Source organism: Zingiber officinale, chromosome 4A (genome assembly GCF_018446385.1).
Source record: "Zingiber officinale cultivar Zhangliang chromosome 4A, Zo_v1.1, whole genome shotgun sequence".
Taxonomy (NCBI): domain Eukaryota; kingdom Viridiplantae; phylum Streptophyta; class Magnoliopsida; order Zingiberales; family Zingiberaceae; genus Zingiber; species Zingiber officinale.
Window position 1 is genome coordinate 6,995,215 of NC_055992.1, and position 18,213 is coordinate 7,013,427.

Genomic DNA, 18,213 nt, shown 5'->3' on the forward strand with positions numbered 1-18,213 from the left:
GAGTGTAAGTAAATGTAAAGTACCAGTCCACTGGTCCAAATTCACGAAGAGCACAGAATGCTTCTGTGCTTTTCGGCTATGGGGATCAGTCGACTGGTACATAGCCATTGACAGGATCGCGGATTCTGCGGAGTGTCGTTGGCTGTGTCCAACGGTCACACCAGTCGACTGATGCATGGATCAATCGACTGGTATCGGGTTGAGTTGATTTGTTGATCAACTCTCTCCACTTATAAAAGAGGAGCTTTGGGGCATAAAGGAGGTTACTGATCATTATTGAATCACTCGTTTGTTATTGTCCAAAGCTTCCAAGTCCACTCTTTCTCTCCAAACTTAAGTTCCATCTTGTAAGAGGAATAGAGCTTTGTGAGAGGTTGTACTCCACCGAGAAGGAGTAAGATCTAGCCGGAGATTGCCGAGAACTGATCCACCGAAGGATCAAGGGTTCATTCACCTCAAGAACACGTCGTGGAGGAGGAGCAAGAAATCTCTGAACCATGTAAAGGAATCGTGTTATCGTTTGTATTCTCTCTTGTTTGCTTTCATTGTTTTAGTTTTTGTATTTCCGCTATGCACTACTCTTTTGTAGAGAAGAAATCAAAGTTGGGGTGACCTAACTATCCAACCCCCCTTCTAGCCAACCACCGATCCCCTACACCTCCTTCAACTAGACTTGGAGGGGAGGCTTGTGATATGGTGTATAAATGAGGGCCTCGAGGGGGCCAAGAAGTTAGAAATCAAGAGGGTGTGGCAGTCAAGAGTCAAGGGGGTGTGGTAGTCAAGAATCAAGAAGACGTGATAATCAAGAGTCAAGGGGGCGTGGTTGTCAGGAATCAAGAAGACGTGACAATCAAGAGTCAAGGAGATGTGGCAATCAAAAGTCAATAGGACGTGGTAATCAAGAGTCAAAGGGACGTGGTAGTCAATAGTTAAAGAGGACGTGGTAATCAACAGTCAAGGAAGAATGGGAGTTAAACTACCCGCGCCACTAGTGCCATAATTCCTGGTCGGTCACCATTAGAGAATTGTAACCTCCTATCAGAGAATAACTATCATCCGCCAGGGAATATTCTAGTGGTCTGCCACTCCCTGAGATTAGAACCTTTCTTCTACCAATGAGATGTTGTCGTACATCCTCTCTCACCCGATAGACCCTGACATCCGACATCCCCTGACATCGGTCAGACTTGAGCAAGTACGCACAGTCATATAAAAAGGGAGGTCCTCTCCCTTAGCTGGTACGCGCACATACACACTCGTCTTCTACAGTTCTTTTTCTTTAGTACACTGTTCTTCTGGGGGAAAAGGACCAGACTTGAGCATCGAAGGACCTGCACCAAGGACTTTTTCCCTGGTTTCTTGTCTCTAACGTTCTGGGTGCTTGTCTGAGTGTGTGCAAAGTTCGCTTACCACTAGTTCTCATACTATAGATCTTGGAGTTCCACGTGGGGGTTAGATTTGGGGATGTGCGTATACAGGGTGTGTGAAGTTGCCTCTCCATCAACACTAATGCCATCTCCGTCGGTCTCCGTCTGACTCAAATTTCGGACAGGATCACTGGTGATCCAAGCACCCGAACTAGGTGGTTCGGGTGCTCGGACCAGTCAGCCTAGTGCTGACTCATTCGATGCCTTCTTCGGTCACTGGCTTCATCTCTGGTTGCTAGCATCATCTCCGGCCACTATCTTCATCTCCAGTCGATTAGATGATCCTCCGGTCTTCCAGAGTTGAACTCACTCGAACCCAACTCCAGCCTTCTTCTCGAGTAATCTTCCACTCTGGCTTATCGTTCCTCGAAAATGTCGCGCATATCCTTCTCTCTCCATCGACGTACTCTTCTGCAGTTCTCGTCCCTCGGATGCACCAAACCTGTTGACTGGATTCCCGTGTCATCCTTCTCGTCCGCCTCGTCTTTCATTTGACTTCTTGCGTTCCTAAGTCCCTACACACTTAGACGCAAGGCATCAAATAGGCAGAGCCTAACTTGATTTAGTTGATCACATCAAAACCATCACTGAGTACTTATAATTTGATTTATGGTAGATCTAGGTATTGATTGTGTTACTTATTACTGGTTTCATATTCAAGCTTGAGATGACCTTCGGACTTGAAGATGAGCATGACACTCTACATTTGAGATGGGTAGTTCCTGCTTGTTTTCTTTAGATCTTTATGATTCTATTATTTGCTTTGATTGAGTAGTAGTTATTTTACATTGATATCTACTCTATGTTACTTCTTGAGCTTGACCTTTTATTGCTTGAGCTTTTATTTTGATCTATTTTAATATCCTTTGTTTTCGTGCATGTATTGTTTGGGTATGCATGATATCATTAGACCATAGTATAGTTACAGATTGATATTTGTGCATGTACATCATACTCTAGTTATATACTTAGGCTTGTACCTATAAGTATACTCATGTATACTTACATGAATGTATATATCAACGAGACTATACCTACCTATACATGATAGATATCTTATCCTAGTAGAGGGGTAGAGTATTCCACTGTGTTATTTTCTTTGTAATGGCATCTATGGCTACTTGATTCTGAACACGTTGGTTTACGGTAATTATGATGACACTAGGGAGTTAGATGAGATATTATGACTAGGTAACTAGGATTCCCTTGATTGTGATTATTATTACTGTATTATTATTGTTGTACTTAGGTACATGTTGATAGACTTGTTACTTATTGTATTTCTATGCATTTGAACTGCCCATTAGACCAGATAGTGATATTGGCCTATCATACATAGTTCATAACAAGATAGCTGAGTATCCTACTAGACTCTTGCTCATTCTTTAGGCTCATGCCTATACATTCGTAAGATTATACCGTATGGTAGGATATCGAGTATCCTACTGGACCTTTTGCTTATTATGTAGGCTCATGTCTATACATTAGTAAGATTATACCGTAGTGTAGGATATCGAGTATCCTACTAGACCTTTGATTGTTATACAGGTTCATTCCTATACGCTAGCGAAGTTAGCCTATAGGGTAGATTGGAAAGTATTATCCTTGGATGGGTTGTTACTGCTGATTTTGTTATTTTGGCTTAGTATATGTATATATCATGTCCGCCCACAGGATCATTCGCTTATGTATCCTATTTTCCCACGGGACCATTTGTGGTAAACCATTCTCATGTAGAAAGTGACTATTTATATACCCTGACTGTCCACGGGATCATCCGTGGTAGAGTGTTCTCCTGCAAATAATGACTATTTATTAAGATTTTAAAATTTGCTAGGCGCTAGTCGGGCACTAGACTAGCACCTAGAGCCTAGGCCACCTAGGCAGGGACTAGGCGTCGCTAGGCAGATTCTACGATATCAACATAAATTATATAATAAATCACATTATATAACTCCAACACAATAACTTCAAATTTAAAATGAGTTCAAAATTACACAACTAATAAAATATCATAAATTTATTCTACGTCTTGTTCTCCATAATTTTCAACAACTTGTTCTTCATCAGACACAAACTCAATATCATCATCGGACACAAACTCAAGGTTACATTTCAATTTTTTTAATTGGACTTTAAATTTAAAAGCTCAAACTAAAACAAATCATGAAGACCATGGACTGTTTCCATGGTGCCTAGACGATTTGACCGATTAGTCGGTGCTTAGGGCCGCCTAATCCCGCCTAGGTGTCATGACCGCCTAAGCTGGTCGACTAGCATGTTTTCAGTGCGGCTGGTGAACACCTAGAGTCTAGGCGACTGCCTAGGCTAATTTTTAGAACACTTATATTTATATACTCTGGTCGTCCATGAGACTCATTCATGATTGCATATTATTGCGCTAGACAGGATTGGTTATATGCTTACTATATGGCAGTTATGTATTTATTCGTGCAAATTTGGATATCCTGTATGTACTCCCGGTCTATTGGTTATACCTAGTTAAGCAGGTTAGTGAAGTATTTTATTGTTAGTTATGTTTTTGGTTAACAGACGATTATATCAGTGTTCTTACTTTGATAGTAAGTATTTTACTTAAGACTGCATTCTTTGCTCTCCTCATATTTAGTATCATGTACTATCTTCTTATACCCATTGAGTAGTTGTACTCACTACCTCTTGCTTTTCCTTTGTCTTTCAGGTTAGTAGATAGAGGATGTGTTATGTCGCTCAGAGGTTTTGGTTGTTAGTCCCACATCACACTCGAGATTGCGTTTTTCCATATTATATTTTGCTATTTTGTATTTGCACTTGATTTTGTTTGTGGTTTTTAGTCTTGCAATGTACTTTTATTTGGTTGTGAAATTTGTTGTGTTATGCCATGTCGGCACGCAGCCATTTATATTTTCTATATTGTGTGAGGATTGTGTAAATTGTTATCGGTATATTTTATCTTCCGCTGTGTATCTATGTCCGTGTTATGGACTCATACTATGTTGTATCGTAGATTGTCACTAGGGGGTATCCTCCGTTCCATCGGACAAGTATACCTTCAATGCGTGATAATTTTTAACTGTTAACAATGATTAACTTTTTTAATAAATATCCGATAAGAATATTTTTTTAATGTAAATAGGAAGAAATTACTACTAGGGTTGCATAGACGTCTCAGCCTAGTACAGAGGAAGGTGAGACGCAGATTTTATCCATCGACCAGATAAATAAGAGTTATTATGATGTGGTCAGTGGAAAGAAAAAAGACCTCCACCCTCTATGAGCTTGGGTCCCAGGCAAGAATTGTATATGATCGAATAATAGCTTCTAGAGCTAGGGATAATCCTAGCAAATCTAGATCATTTGCTAGAGTATATACCTTAGAGTAAGAAAATCAAGATTTGAAAAATTGACTCTCGTTCCTGGAAAGAGATTTTCAAGAGAAACAATCATCCCAAATGCATCTTGAGAAAATTGGACGGAAAATATGGGAATTCATGGCTCGAATGAGTCAAACGCCGCATTATTTTGACTCTCAAGAGACTCAGAACCCTCAAGACCATACTTGATCAGTAGCTGACTCAGAGGTATGTTGACCTTTTACTTTTGTTTATCACTTATGAAATATGTAAAATATATCTATTAATTTTCATATTAGATGCATATTTAATTGTATTATATCTTTTCAGGACATTATAGATCTATTCTATATATTACTATAAGCAGATATCCAAACTAGTATTCAGGTGTTTAAAATAATTTTCTATCCAAACTATTGATATTATTAAATTCAATATATTAGTCAAAATTCTAATGATGTATCATTAGTTGTTCATTCTTTTATTAATAATCTGTGGTATTATATTTTCTACATGATTGAATACTACTAGCTAGTTTTGAAATGGATTATCTTTATTAGGAGGTATTATATTTTGTATTATTAAATTCAAATGTATTATACTTTATTTGAGATGTCTCGATATTTGTTTTTACTTTGTTGTTGGATTAATTTGATACATGTTTAGATTGGGTCTGATATATACTTTCCATTTTTGTGAATGTATCGTTTTGTTGAATTTCAATTTTGTGAATGTTATAATGTGTTTGTCTGTGTGAAAGTGTTATGTTGTTTGTGAAAATATGTAATACATATGTTTGTAAATGTATCATCTTTGTTTGTGAACATATATATAAACAGGCAGAAAATGCAAAAATAGACAAGTATTGTTGAAAATTTTGATAATTAGCTTAGAAAATGAAAACTGAAAATTTACTAACTAGGTACGAAATATTAAAATTCAGTTGCTATTTTATTCGGCTGTAATTGATCAATCGAAGATCCCCAACGGTACTATGGTCACTGCCAACCTCGACCACTTCCGCCGCCAACTCCCGCTCCTGCGGTCCGCGCAATCCCGAGTTTTGTAGGTTTATCTTCTTATTTGCATTCGTTATGCTGACTTTTATTTTTTATTTTTTTTAATTTATCGGGTTGAGCAAGTTGGATCATCCGGATCTCTATATTTTTATTGCATTTAGTAGAAATAGAAAAGGTTTGTTAATCACTTGAATCCAGAAAGCACTTCTAGACTACGGGAAACAGACCATAGGACGTTTATTTGCACTACATTAGAATCAAATCATCTTTGCTTGAGAAACCTATCCGTCATTAGTATGAGATTTGGAGGAACCACCAGTAATAACAAAGACTGTATCTTGCTACAGATTGACGAATAACACTAAAGCAACAGGACATTTATTTTTGTTTTTAAGAAAAAAGAGTTGACACACTTGAGCTACGAAATTGTGCATGCTATTTACCTGCTTTTATAAACAAGCAACCAAAATCATCACTCAGTTTACTTGGCGTCTGAAATTCAACATATTCCACTGTTTTATTTTCCAAAAATAAACATGACTGCAGCTGCGTCACATTGAAATTAGCAACAAAATTGTTCTTGAAAGGTACTGAAGTACCTGAAATTATCCATCAGGATTCGTGAAAAAAATCCAGCAACCCACAGCAATTCCACCATTGATTTGTGCGGCGACCCACCGGCGGAGAGCGATGCGGGAGCTGCGTAGCATGAGAGATTCTCTAATCAGTGCATTGATTTGAGTGAAACGAGAGAAGTAGTGTGCAATCACAAGAGTCCGACTCTAGCACCTCCGTCGCCGGTAATGCCTCGTCTCCTGCAGCAGCTTGACGGCCATCGCCTTCGTGTTTGACGGCCACATCGACGTCGGGGAGTTGCGATTCTTTTTCTCCGTCGAGAACCTCGGCAGCAGCCTGCTTCACCTCGGTCGCCGGTGAAGTCTCGTCTCCTCCGGCAACTTGATGGCCATCGCCGTCGTGATTGAACTTGAAGACCCCTTCAGCTCTTTCTGTATTGTCACCCGACGTCTCTTCAAGAACCCCAGCAGCAAACTCCGTCGCTTGGCTTCTCTCAGTCAGATCGATGGCGTTGTCGACGGAAATGGTCGATTCCACAGCGGGTTTCGAGCTTTCCTTCTCAGATTCAGCTAATTCATTCGATTTAGCGGCTGATTCATCATCCGGCCGAAAAGCTACTTCCTTTACTGCGGGAGCCAACTCCCGCCCATCCTCCTCGACCAAGTCCTCGCCTTTAGGGTTCTTCGAGCTATCCGCCGCCGCGCTATCAGCAGCGTCAGATCCAAACCACTCTTCGGAGGAAATTGTCGGGGACGGGGACTGTCTGTCCGCCTCCTCTCCGCCCTCGTGCGGCACCCGATCCTCGCTCTGCCCAGCATCTGTCGAAATCGCCCGATGCCACGAATCGAAGAGAAAAGGCGAAAGAGCAAACCAAAGGGGAAGAAAAAGAAGATACCTCGGGGAGAATCGGAAGGGGAAGGGGTCTTCATCCGTTCCTCCATTTCCTTCTTGCGCTTGGCGGCTCTTCTCTTCCTCGGGCCCGGCGGCATGGCGATGAACCGAGGAATCGAGAAGCAGCCGATTCAATCCGGAGGAAGAGGAAGGGATTTGGGATGGGCGGGAGCGGAATCGAGGAGATTTGCTATCCAACCGATCAGGGACGTTTCGATTCGGTTCCTATCCGCTTAAATAGGATACAGAGGCAACAAATTATCCTGTTTTTATTTATTTATTTATTTGCCCAAATGAAATAAATAAATATTTTTCATCATTAATTTTATTTTCAAATCCATTTGAAAACAAATAAAATGTCCTAATAATGAACTCTTGCCTTTTCACATTCTTATCTTCCTATTTATTGCATTAAAAAAGGGGCAAAATAAACTATAACTGTGTAATTAATCCATAATCTCTCTTTGTTTGTTTTACATTATATTATTATATCATATCAAATAAAATGTTCCTTCATGTAGTTATTATTGTAATAAACTCAACTTTAATTAGGTGGACAGATTATAGAAGGAACACAAATACCATTTGAGTTAGGCATCTTATTAAAGCGCTGTTTTTAAGTCTCCAAGGCATGTAATAATACGTAATATAATAAAAATATAATAATAGATTTATTATTTTATTTTCATTGAATAAATTTCAAATTTAAATGAAAGTGAAATTAAGAATTTCTCCTAATTCAATTTTTACAAAATTTTTTTTAAGGAAATCGGCAAAACAAATTTAAATTCATAGTTAAGTTAAATCACACATGTTTATTTATTATATTTTTTTATTTAATATCTCTAATTAAATTTAATCATTAATTAGTGGCCCACCTACCTTGTTAATTTTGAGATTAAAAAAAAAAGCGGCTTTAAAATTTCTCTCGAAACTACAAAGCTGACATTGAACTTGAATAGCACATCTACTAAATACAACCAGAAAGAAATACAACCAGAAAGATGGGAGATTTCTAGTTTGGGGTTTGTTCTCCCATCAAAGGACACACAAGTTTTGGAATTTTGATCATAGATATCAAATTAGAGAAGAATCAACAAATTTTAATGAAAATGAATTACAGTGGAGATCAATGGGCACAATAAAGCGTGTTTAAAGTTGTTCTTGGATTTCGATAGGAAGGGAAGGTGGTGGTGATGATGCGTGCTTACTGGAGACTGGTGTGTTCTTGTTAGAATTGCGCTTGGTGGCCACCAAAGCATTCTCGTGTTCTATCTCTTCGGCAATACAAACATAATTCTTTTTCTCAGTTTTGAATGCAGGATGAATATAAGCGTCTAAAAGGTATGTCTTCAACTCGAAGTTCGGTTCCCTGGCACGTTCTAATATATCTCTCATCATCGCTTCCTGAGAAAAAAAATCAAGAAAAGGAAAGATTTATTTCCAAGTCAGTAATCCTAGTTGTCAAGAATTTTACAGTACTAACATGGTATTGTAAGTTTAAGTATCACCATAATGAAGCTCTATTTATCTCAATTATTTCGTATAGGCTATATTCATTCGTTCATTAAGTTCTTTATAAGACAATATCACTGGTAGTATTCAAATTAGCTGCTCTTACACTTTCCACTCTAACAGAGTTTTGAACATATCTCTTTCTATCTTCACTAGTGACATAACAAATAAATTGGCATTCCCCTATTCATCAAGCTGCCTGAAAGATTTTTAAGCTTAATAAATTCATCAAGAGAGGTCTTTGCAGATGTGAATTATGAATATTTTAATAAAAAAGTTAATAAAAATTTGCAACAAATAGCTTACTTGAAGTGGATATTTAGTAAAAGCAGACGCGTAACGGTTTATGCAAAACCTATGAAACCATATGGTCAACACCGGTAGGGGGATAAGGAAAGGTGTTGTTAAAGCAGCTTTCTTTGTACTTAAAAGTCCAATTAGAAGCAGTTGGGATACGACCAGTGCAGTGACAATGCGCCTATGAACATCTGGCCAGAATGCTGCTGCACTCTCGTATTCTTGATTGAGACATTTATGATCTGCAGCAAGAGCAAAAATGTCAGATATCAAAGATTTTAACTAATGATTTGTACTAAAGTTCTTAACTTATAGTTTTGCATTATGTGCAAGGTTAGTCCATTTCTTGTCATTCTTGTTATCAGATTTTTATGCCCAAAAGTGAAGATTATTGCTGGATATTTTGCAAGAAATGGATGAGAATTATTTTTTGCAGCAAACCGAGAGGTTAGCATTTCACAGTGATGAATGTTTTTACAAGGAATTGAGAAGAATATATTAAAAAAAAATGTGGAACCGCCACATCAACGGCCCCGTAAAGCCGGTCCCACGGATATGGAGGGAGATAAATGCAGGTACACAGGTGGAAAGTGCATAGCGGAGACGTTAACCCCAGGCAGTGACACCCCGGGGATCGACCCCTGGACCTTTCAGCCACAGAACCATGCACTCCCCATCTGTGCTACGCCCTGGGGACAAATTGAGAAGAATATATTAAGCTAACATCCAAGATCATACAATGGTTGAAGTAAATTTGAAATGATCTCCATAGAAATATATTCTCATACTTCCCTTTTATTATGAGTGATTCTTTTGCACCTTCCTATTTCTTAGGACATGAGGATTTTTGAAGTTCATTCAAAAAATTTAGACGCTGAATTTCGCAAATGTTCTAAATTTGCTCTCTAAATCTACACAGTTTATGACTTAGAAAATAAGTGAGCCTAAAATGCATGTATTAAACTATTACTAGCAGACCCAAAGTTGCTCACCTGATGGCGAAAAACAACATATGCCAGACCGAAAAATATTAGTATGAAAGGAAGCAAGAAGGGCGTCACAGTTGAGTATACAAGACCAAGTAGAAAATACAACTGTATTCGAGGTTCCGATGAAGCAAACTCAATGCACCCTGGATCTGTTGCCTCTTCTTTATCCTTCTCTGTCTTCACTAAGAAGGCAATTTTCAAGTGGTATATTATAAGAGGCACCAACCTCACTATCTCCAGAGCAATTCCAGCCCAACCATCAATCATGATGTATGTAATGAAGAAAGTAGCTTTCATAGGAATAGATACACCTATTGCCTTCGGAATTCTACATTAAAGGACCAAATACAAAGCAATCAGGATAGAAAAAATATATATTAATTCCAAAACAAATTGGACAAGCTAGTTGACATTGAAAGACATGATACACGGGGCAGAATTTAGAATTTCTTATTTTTTATGTTTAGGAACAAAGTCTAAGATACTTCCTGTTTCATATTCAATAGAATTTTGCTAAGCGATCTTCATGTAGCCAGGGAAAAAAGGATGCAGTACAATACTTATTCACTTGTAATCCATAAATATAAAGAATATTGTAGAAGCCCTGTAATGTCCAAACCTGTAACCTTTTCCGTTTAAATTATCCTTGTCCCTAATTTATTTGATATTTCACCTTTTCTCTCTAAAAACTTTAGTATTTTTGCCTTTCTTTCTTTTAGAACTGGCTTTATTGGCTTGGAAGTTACTACTTTTTAGAAACTTCAGTTGGTTAAATTCAAATAAAAAGGAAAAAATCTCTAACATACTCATTTGCTGACTGGTGGATGAAAGCATCAAGCTGTTGAAATGCTGTTCCAGCAATTATATTTGCTAAAAGCACGTTAATTATTATGAAGATGTAATATTTAGATGCCGCTCTTCTCTGGAGAGATGACAAAGATATAAGCCCTTCATATTTCGACATGATCATCAATATCGTTGGCAGCAATATAAGAAAAATCTTCAGAGCAATTCCCGGCAGAAAACCTTGGATGAACGACTTAACTACAGGTCTGCACAATCATACAACTCTTGTAAATGCAAGGACAAAGTCCACGGAAGGAGAAAAAAACATTAGCAATCACTTAACTATAACATATGGGTATATTTCATAGTTAAACAATAAACCACACTTACATTTCAATCAAGGGCTTCAAAAAAGGAACTGCCTTCTCAATTCCCTCGATATTTGCAAGAGACTGTACTATGGTTATTGGAACAATATAGAAGAAGGTCAGGAAAAAGAAGGTAACTGCCATAATCAATCGCCTAATTGTAAGGGAAACAAGAGGAATGGATAGATTTGGCCAGTAAACATCACGAGGCTCTGGAGCCCAATCAGTCAACCATAGGGTGGGATTTCTAGTTTGCTGTGTCTGAGCACAAACAGCAGCTCCCCATCTTGTTCGGAAAGAAACAAATGCAGTTGGCATTATATACTTCGGGTTTTTTATTATATTTTCTCGCTCAGTAGCTTCCTGATAATATATTCCACCAGAAATTAGGAAACTGAATTCTGTACTAAACAAAATGAATTGCTGTTGCATCATATAATAGGTAATAAAAGGAATATATGGCTGAGGAAGACTTTCTTATTGTAGAGTTCACAAGCTAAATTCCAGAAGTTAAATCATATTACTTGCACAATAACCATGGAATGTCTATATATAACAAGAACATAGAAGATCCATTAGTGCCTATATGTGATATGAAAATACATTGTATAATAAGTAGGAGAGCAAGGATTTCTTATGTTGGATCTGTATTTTCTCTCTGTATTTGTCTTTCCTTAGAAATACCCTACACTTTCAGTAATAAATAAGATGATTAAGTAGTCAAAGTTAACCAATAAGATTAACTATGCAATTCAGTAATACTTACATCTTTATGTAGTTTATCAATCTTAGATGTATAAAAATCAATTGCATCCACCTTCTTGCCAAACAGTCCCCAAAACCCACTCTGTTAAAGGAAAACATAGATATTGTGCAGCAGAGATGTGATTATGTAACTTCATTACTGTAAATAGAATTAGAAAATATTTCCAAGAGAAAGAAACATTCATTCCAATTTAACCTTGCAAGTAGGTCTCTTTGACGGGCTGCGTCCATATTTCAGCTCATAATAGTCACGCCAGTTCTCCATCTGCTTCTTCTCTTCAACCAGCCCACCAAGTTTGTTTGTATCATAGACAACCTGCATAAATAATCTACTAATTCCCAATATTCTTGGTTGTATCATCTCTTATTTATAATTATTCAGAGAACCATTATGAAATACCTGATGCATCAAGTAGTGATCACGATGATTAACAAGGAAAAAGTGCTCAACAAGTTCGCTAACCGTCTCATCTGGATCAGGTGGCACATTTTGAACAAGTACCTGGAAGTATTTTAACACATTCAGCTAATTCATGAACAAGACTACAAGAGACTAGGTTACTCATAAAACTCTAAATGCCTAGTTTTCACCATGAAATTCAAATAGAAACATATTGAATTTGTGGGATTTTTTGGTTTAAAAATCATCTGTCAAGTGGGATGAACAACTGTGGTGAGAATATGGATTCCTATGAGCTGAGCTTACTAAAGAAGTATTGAATCATTACAATGTTGGAAATAGATAGTATGCATATAATATGGTAAAAGGTATATATATATATATATATATATATATATATATATATATATATATATATATATATATATTGCCATCACGACCAACGTAATTGTCAAGCCACATATGTCTTAATTATTTGAGACTGATTATATGGATCTTATTCCCTTGTTGAGCATTATGCACACTATATCACTAGAAAAATAGAAATATAAAAAACAACTAAATCATTTTTATTATATTAACTAGAGTTTTTTTTTCTGTTTCTCTTTATCCTTATATTTTTCAATTCTAGTTGATTTAACTCGTCCAACTATGCAATCAATTAGTCACCTTCGAACATATCTATACCATTTCTACTCTTTCTATGCATGGCGGCACAAAGAAATTGACTTGAAGAGATGCAAAATTCATTCATAAATAAAATTTTACTAAGATTTATGTTGTTATGTAATATTATTTTTGAAAAATTACTTTTTTAGCACATTCGCATAAAGTGATATGACACATGTTATTTTATCATTTTTTAAATTAATATACCCATCTGTGATTATCATTTCTAATTTTCTAAAACAAATTGAAGAAATTGATTATTCATCATATGCGTCAGGTCATGTGATGTCATTGGAACTTTGCAAATTTTCCCCATCACTTTGTGAAAATGAGGACTTCCAAGGATAGACACTCATGTTGACAAAGTGAAAAAAAAAAGACAAATGGGGAAGTGAAGGTCAAGCATAATGATATTATCCTATATTATAAAATTGGAACCGAAGGGGAGCCTTGCGCAACAGTAAAGTTATTGTCATGTGACCAAAAGATCACGGGTTCGAATCCTGAAAGCAGCCTCTTGCAAAAAGCAGGGTAAGGCTGCATACAATGGATCCTTTCCCGGGACCCTGCATGGCGGGAGCTTCGTGCACCGGGCTGTTCTTTTTTATAAAATTGGAACTGAAACTTCAGTTGTATGTTCACCGAAGTATGTTGGTTAAATGAAGATAACAAGTGATTCCAATAACAATTTCAAAGATTCTTAAATGGACTTACAGTAAATTGATCAGGTCGACGTTTTGCCGATGAAAGAAAATGTAGTCTCATGGATACAACAATCCCATATTCCTTAAGCAATATGTAACAGGTCCAAAAGGTAAAGATATATGCCATACCCAAATGGGCCCAAAACCTGTGAAAAATTAGCAAGTTTTACACAAAAACATTGACATTTGAGTATGGTAATTTCGGTCAGTGAGAGAAATATCAAAAGTGAAGAATATTGAAAGCGCTAGGATGATGATAGGTAAAAGAGAAACCTATTGATTGTTATTTTAACATAGTTCTAGACATGTCTCATTTCCAAAAGCCTAAAAACCATTTGCATCTGTAGAGGTTCAAAACTTGGCAAGACTCTATCTCATCTATCACACAAACTACATGAATTTCAATCAGTTCTAGTACTTGATTTACCCCTCTGTACACCAACATTCCCACATCGACACAGTGGATAAAAAAGGGAAAAGACTACCATCTGAAAAAGGAGGTCAACCAACTTAAAGAAAAAACTTGAAGACAAAGTTAGTGTACTAAGTTATAACCTTCAAGGATTTCTCCTATAGATGATAGTGTCTCTCAATCAGTGGCTACAATCTAGATCTTGAATTACAATTTTCTTCTGCTCTCTACTTAACAATTGAGTATTTGGTTTCCAATTACAATGGCATCAATCTGATCTATGCAGAAACAATATTCTTCTCCCTTCTCTTTGCTTCACAATTGAGTAGTGTAGGGTTCTTAACTGCATAATCAAATTTCCTTTTCAATTATCCTTTTAACCACTGATTGTAGATTTCAAAGGAGATTAGTTTTATATTACTCTTCTAACATATGTTTTACTATTTGAGTTGGAGTAGATGCTCAATACACACACATAAACATTTTTTTTTTTAATTTTGTCTTCATCATTGGAGTAAAACGACCACAAATTACTTTCCTCTATCTATGAGAAGATATTGGAACTCTAATCTCACATTTTATCTGACACTTCATCATAATTGTGTTCATTTTTTTTTCTTATTTTGTAATTGAATCATTTGTTCTATTACTTTTAAGTAGATGCACTAGACTTGTCAACAATCTACCAGACATTTGTGATCTGTTACTAAACTGTCCACCATCTAAAGCTGATGCTTGATATGTGTTGGTTTGTTTTTACATGGTTCAGACAAGAATCAGATCAGAAGAAGTAGAAACCCAGAGTTATTTTAACTTATCCAGTTCATTCCTGATCTACATTTAACTGCTTACCTCTGTGATCCTGTAGGAATATTTGATATGGAGAGAGCATCTATCTCACTATGTTCTAAGTTGCCTGAGTCTTTTAGAGTGTCATTTGTCCAGTTGATAGGTGCAAGAACAGAAAATGCAAGGATGGTGATGGGAACAAATATTTTCAGCCTGTAAAGAGGGGGAAAATGATAAGAATAAGAATAACAAAGAGACAACATATAACAACTCAAATTTTGGATTAATTGATAGCAAGTTCTATCAGTAGCTACAAAAATAACTCTTTCTTGTCAAATGAAGTATATATACATAAAAAGCTATATCAAGTTGGTGTAATCCAATAGCTGTAAGTCAATTAAATACATAGGCAGACTTAATATGCAGACTCGTTCCTCGTTGTTAAGTTTAGTCTGGCTGCCCCAAAACCGCTAACTTGATATCTCCTGGCCCTCTGTGTTTTTATTTTTGTTGCAGGGCTCAATTTGGAGAAGTATTAATGGCTTTAGTTATTTCAGATATAACTTTAACCCTAGGCATGAGGTGGAACACAAGTATATCATAATGACAAATAAAAGAAATATTATTCTTGATGCATACAATAGCAAGAAATTTACTACATAAGTTAGAATAAAAAAATTTACTACATAAGTCAGAAATTAATTTTTTCCCTTGAGCTCTATAAATGCATATCTCAAGGATAATCTCTTTTTATTAATCAAATTAGTCTCCTTTATTCCCTTTCTATCGAAGCAAAGTAGTCCACTTTAGTAGCCTTTCCTCCACGCTATCTCAGTTTATTTTCTATTATTTTATCCTTTACTAAAACTATATCTAAATAACTTAAAAATTTAGATGTCTTCCATTCTATTATTTTCTATTATTCTAACATTTCTTCAGTTATTTTTTTGCAGATTAATCTATCTTTGCCAAATACTCTGAGTCAGATATATAAAGCATGATTTTACATGTTGATTCTGTGAACAATGTATTCACTGATCTCTTAATTTAAAAAATAACAGTTCCATGATATATGAAGATTCTGAAATTTCTTTTTTCAAATTCTTTGTTCCATCCATCTAAATTAACCCATAAATTTTCATTGTTTATATAGTTTTACTAATATAAATTAGTTAACATAATAGTGAGTCCTATAGTTCTATTTAACTTAAAATCTTGCTGGAATTGATTTGAGCAAACTAAGTCTTGTTTATATATATCCAATATAAGCAAGCCAATGCATATATTTATTGGGTCAACCCGAGTCATTATTCAGAAAAATCCATCACATAGAAATTCAATGAATCATCTGAGCTTCCGGTTATCTTCTCTGGTTTTTGGTTTCTGGGTTTGATGTGATTTTTCATAACTATGCTCAAAAATATCTATCTAGCCCAAGTTTTTCTTTCAATTATCCTTTTGAAACACTTTGACTCATTCATATTGCCGAGAATGGTTCCGTTCTTAATGACATACAAATAGATTTCCAAGTATAATCTAGTTCTAGGTGTAAAGGGAGCTTTGTCCATGGGGTTCATAAGCCCTGTAGAACAGTTTGATTAAATGGGGAAAGTTAAAAGTCGTTTGCTGAAGCTCAGTTTTTTTTTTTTTTTTCATTATCTTACGTAACTACAAATATGAGGCAAATTACCCTAAACGGTATTAGATATGTGCTGAAGGATAAAGGAATGGATGAACTAACTACAATAGCATAGAGAGAAACATACCCAATCAAATATATCCGCAAGAAAACAACAGAATCAAGTCCTGCATGATCTATTAGTTCTGGTTCAGGCATTCTAAGGGCAGCTGGTATCCATTCAAGAAATCTCAGGTATGACCTAAAATTCAGGTTGACAAACTTCTGCACAGATGCTCCAGATTGGATCGGACTGTTTCTCACACCTTTAACATACCACTTAGCGAAATAAACCCTGTCATTTATTGGCTGCAGCCTTAGTACAGCAAATGCCACAAGGAATGCAAAGGTAGTTAATATGTTAATGGCCGCTGCAAGTCCTATGTCAGAGATTGTGGCCATGACTGCTTCCAACAAGATCAATTTTCCTGTGCACGAATACGATTAGGCTCATCGAAGAGGTAATTTCAAAGCCAACAGAAAGGGGACAAGATGACCTACCCAGCGGTCAACGAGGCAAAGAAAACAATATCATCGGGTCACAATGCTTATGCAAAATCTGATCTTTTTTCTGCCGCTATAATGTGGCTCGTCTATGAAAATCAACTGGCAATCCACGAACAGCTCGGTGTTTTGCCGCCGGCCGGAAGTCGAAACGCCCTGCCCTTGCGGAGATCGAAAAGGCCGGCAATCGCGTACAGATGAAGAAATGAGGGTTGGAACTAGCAGAAGGAAGGAGCAACCCGATGTGAAAATAGCATTGGCGACGACGAAGACGACGACAAACGACAAGAAACAAGGAGGGAAAGACATTGTTGACGTCGCCGCCGCTCCGCGAGGAAACAGTCTCTCACAGCAGCCACTGCCGGACGTCAACTAGCCGTTACGCCATTGCATTGGCATTGAGACAGAAGAGTCAACGAGATTGACGGTTGAGATCAACCAGGTTAGCCACAATGTTTCATGTTGTTGGAAAAATATTGTTTTTTATTTTATTTTTAATATTTCTCTCTTTGTTTATTTGATCTATATTAACGTTAATCTCTCTTCGTTTTTTGCAAAATACCACAGAATTTTAGTGTTATCAAAAGGTCGTCTAAAGTTTACTTTTTTTTATTGCAAAAATATAATTGACATGAGAACTTGTAAAAGTCAAATTGCAAAATATAGTCGGACAGAAATTAAAAGGCATCCAGAGAAATATCAAATTCATATCTGTTTTTTTAAAAAATATTAAATGGATGTCCTTCCATAATTTTATCCTAAAATTATCCCTGAATTTAGTAACCTACACATTAAAAAGCTACAACTTGTAAAAGTCAAATTGCAAAATATAGTCGGACAGAAATTAAAAGGCATCAAGAGAAATATCAAATTCATATCTGTTTTTTTTTAAAAAAAAAGTTAAATGGATGTCCTTCCATAATTTTATCCTAAAATTATCCCTGAATTTAGTAACCTAGACATTAAAAAGCTACAACTTGTAAAAGTCAAATTGCAAAATATAGTCGGACAGAAATTAAAAGGCATTCAGAGAAATATCAAATTCATATCTGTTTTTTTTTAAAAAAAAAA

At 36.4% G+C, this 18,213-nt stretch overlaps 2 protein-coding genes across 6 annotated transcripts; both read right to left on the bottom strand.

Annotated features, from left to right (window-relative positions):
• Window positions 1–6,118: 6,118 nt before the first annotated feature.
• LOC121969430 lies at window positions 6,119–7,470 on the bottom strand. 2 transcript variants are annotated; one of them, XM_042519534.1, is made up of 4 exons: window positions 7,271–7,470; window positions 6,589–7,193; window positions 6,399–6,498; window positions 6,119–6,291 (listed from the first exon to the last, which is right to left on the bottom strand). In XM_042519534.1, the coding sequence occupies exons 1-3, from the start codon at window positions 7,362–7,364 to the stop codon at window positions 6,412–6,414; spliced, it is 786 nt and encodes a 261-aa protein (XP_042375468.1). In that variant the 5' UTR covers window positions 7,365–7,470; the 3' UTR covers window positions 6,119–6,291; window positions 6,399–6,411. The 2 variants fall into 2 exon arrangements, with proteins under 2 accessions (XP_042375468.1, XP_042375467.1); XM_042519533.1 differs by having other exon boundaries at window positions 6,119–6,498.
• A 771-nt stretch (window positions 7,471–8,241) lies between these two features.
• Window positions 8,242–17,501, bottom strand: LOC121969429 (CSC1-like protein At3g21620). 4 transcript variants are annotated; one of them, XR_006108560.1, is made up of 13 exons: window positions 17,140–17,493; window positions 16,727–17,066; window positions 15,024–15,173; window positions 13,770–13,905; window positions 12,387–12,488; window positions 12,183–12,302; window positions 11,988–12,068; window positions 11,244–11,584; window positions 10,874–11,119; window positions 10,071–10,395; window positions 9,088–9,320; window positions 8,888–8,980; window positions 8,544–8,673 (listed from the first exon to the last, which is right to left on the bottom strand). XR_006108560.1 is itself a non-coding variant. In XM_042519532.1 (12 exons), the coding sequence occupies exons 2-12, from the start codon at window positions 17,038–17,040 to the stop codon at window positions 8,419–8,421; spliced, it is 2,325 nt and encodes a 774-aa protein (XP_042375466.1). In that variant the 5' UTR covers window positions 17,041–17,066; window positions 17,140–17,493; the 3' UTR covers window positions 8,242–8,418. The 4 variants fall into 4 exon arrangements, 1 of the variants encoding a protein (XP_042375466.1); XM_042519532.1 differs by lacking the exon at window positions 8,888–8,980 and having other exon boundaries at window positions 8,242–8,673; window positions 10,049–10,395; XR_006108561.1 differs by lacking the exon at window positions 8,888–8,980 and having other exon boundaries at window positions 8,390–8,673; window positions 17,140–17,501.
• Window positions 17,502–18,213: the final 712 nt, after the last annotated feature.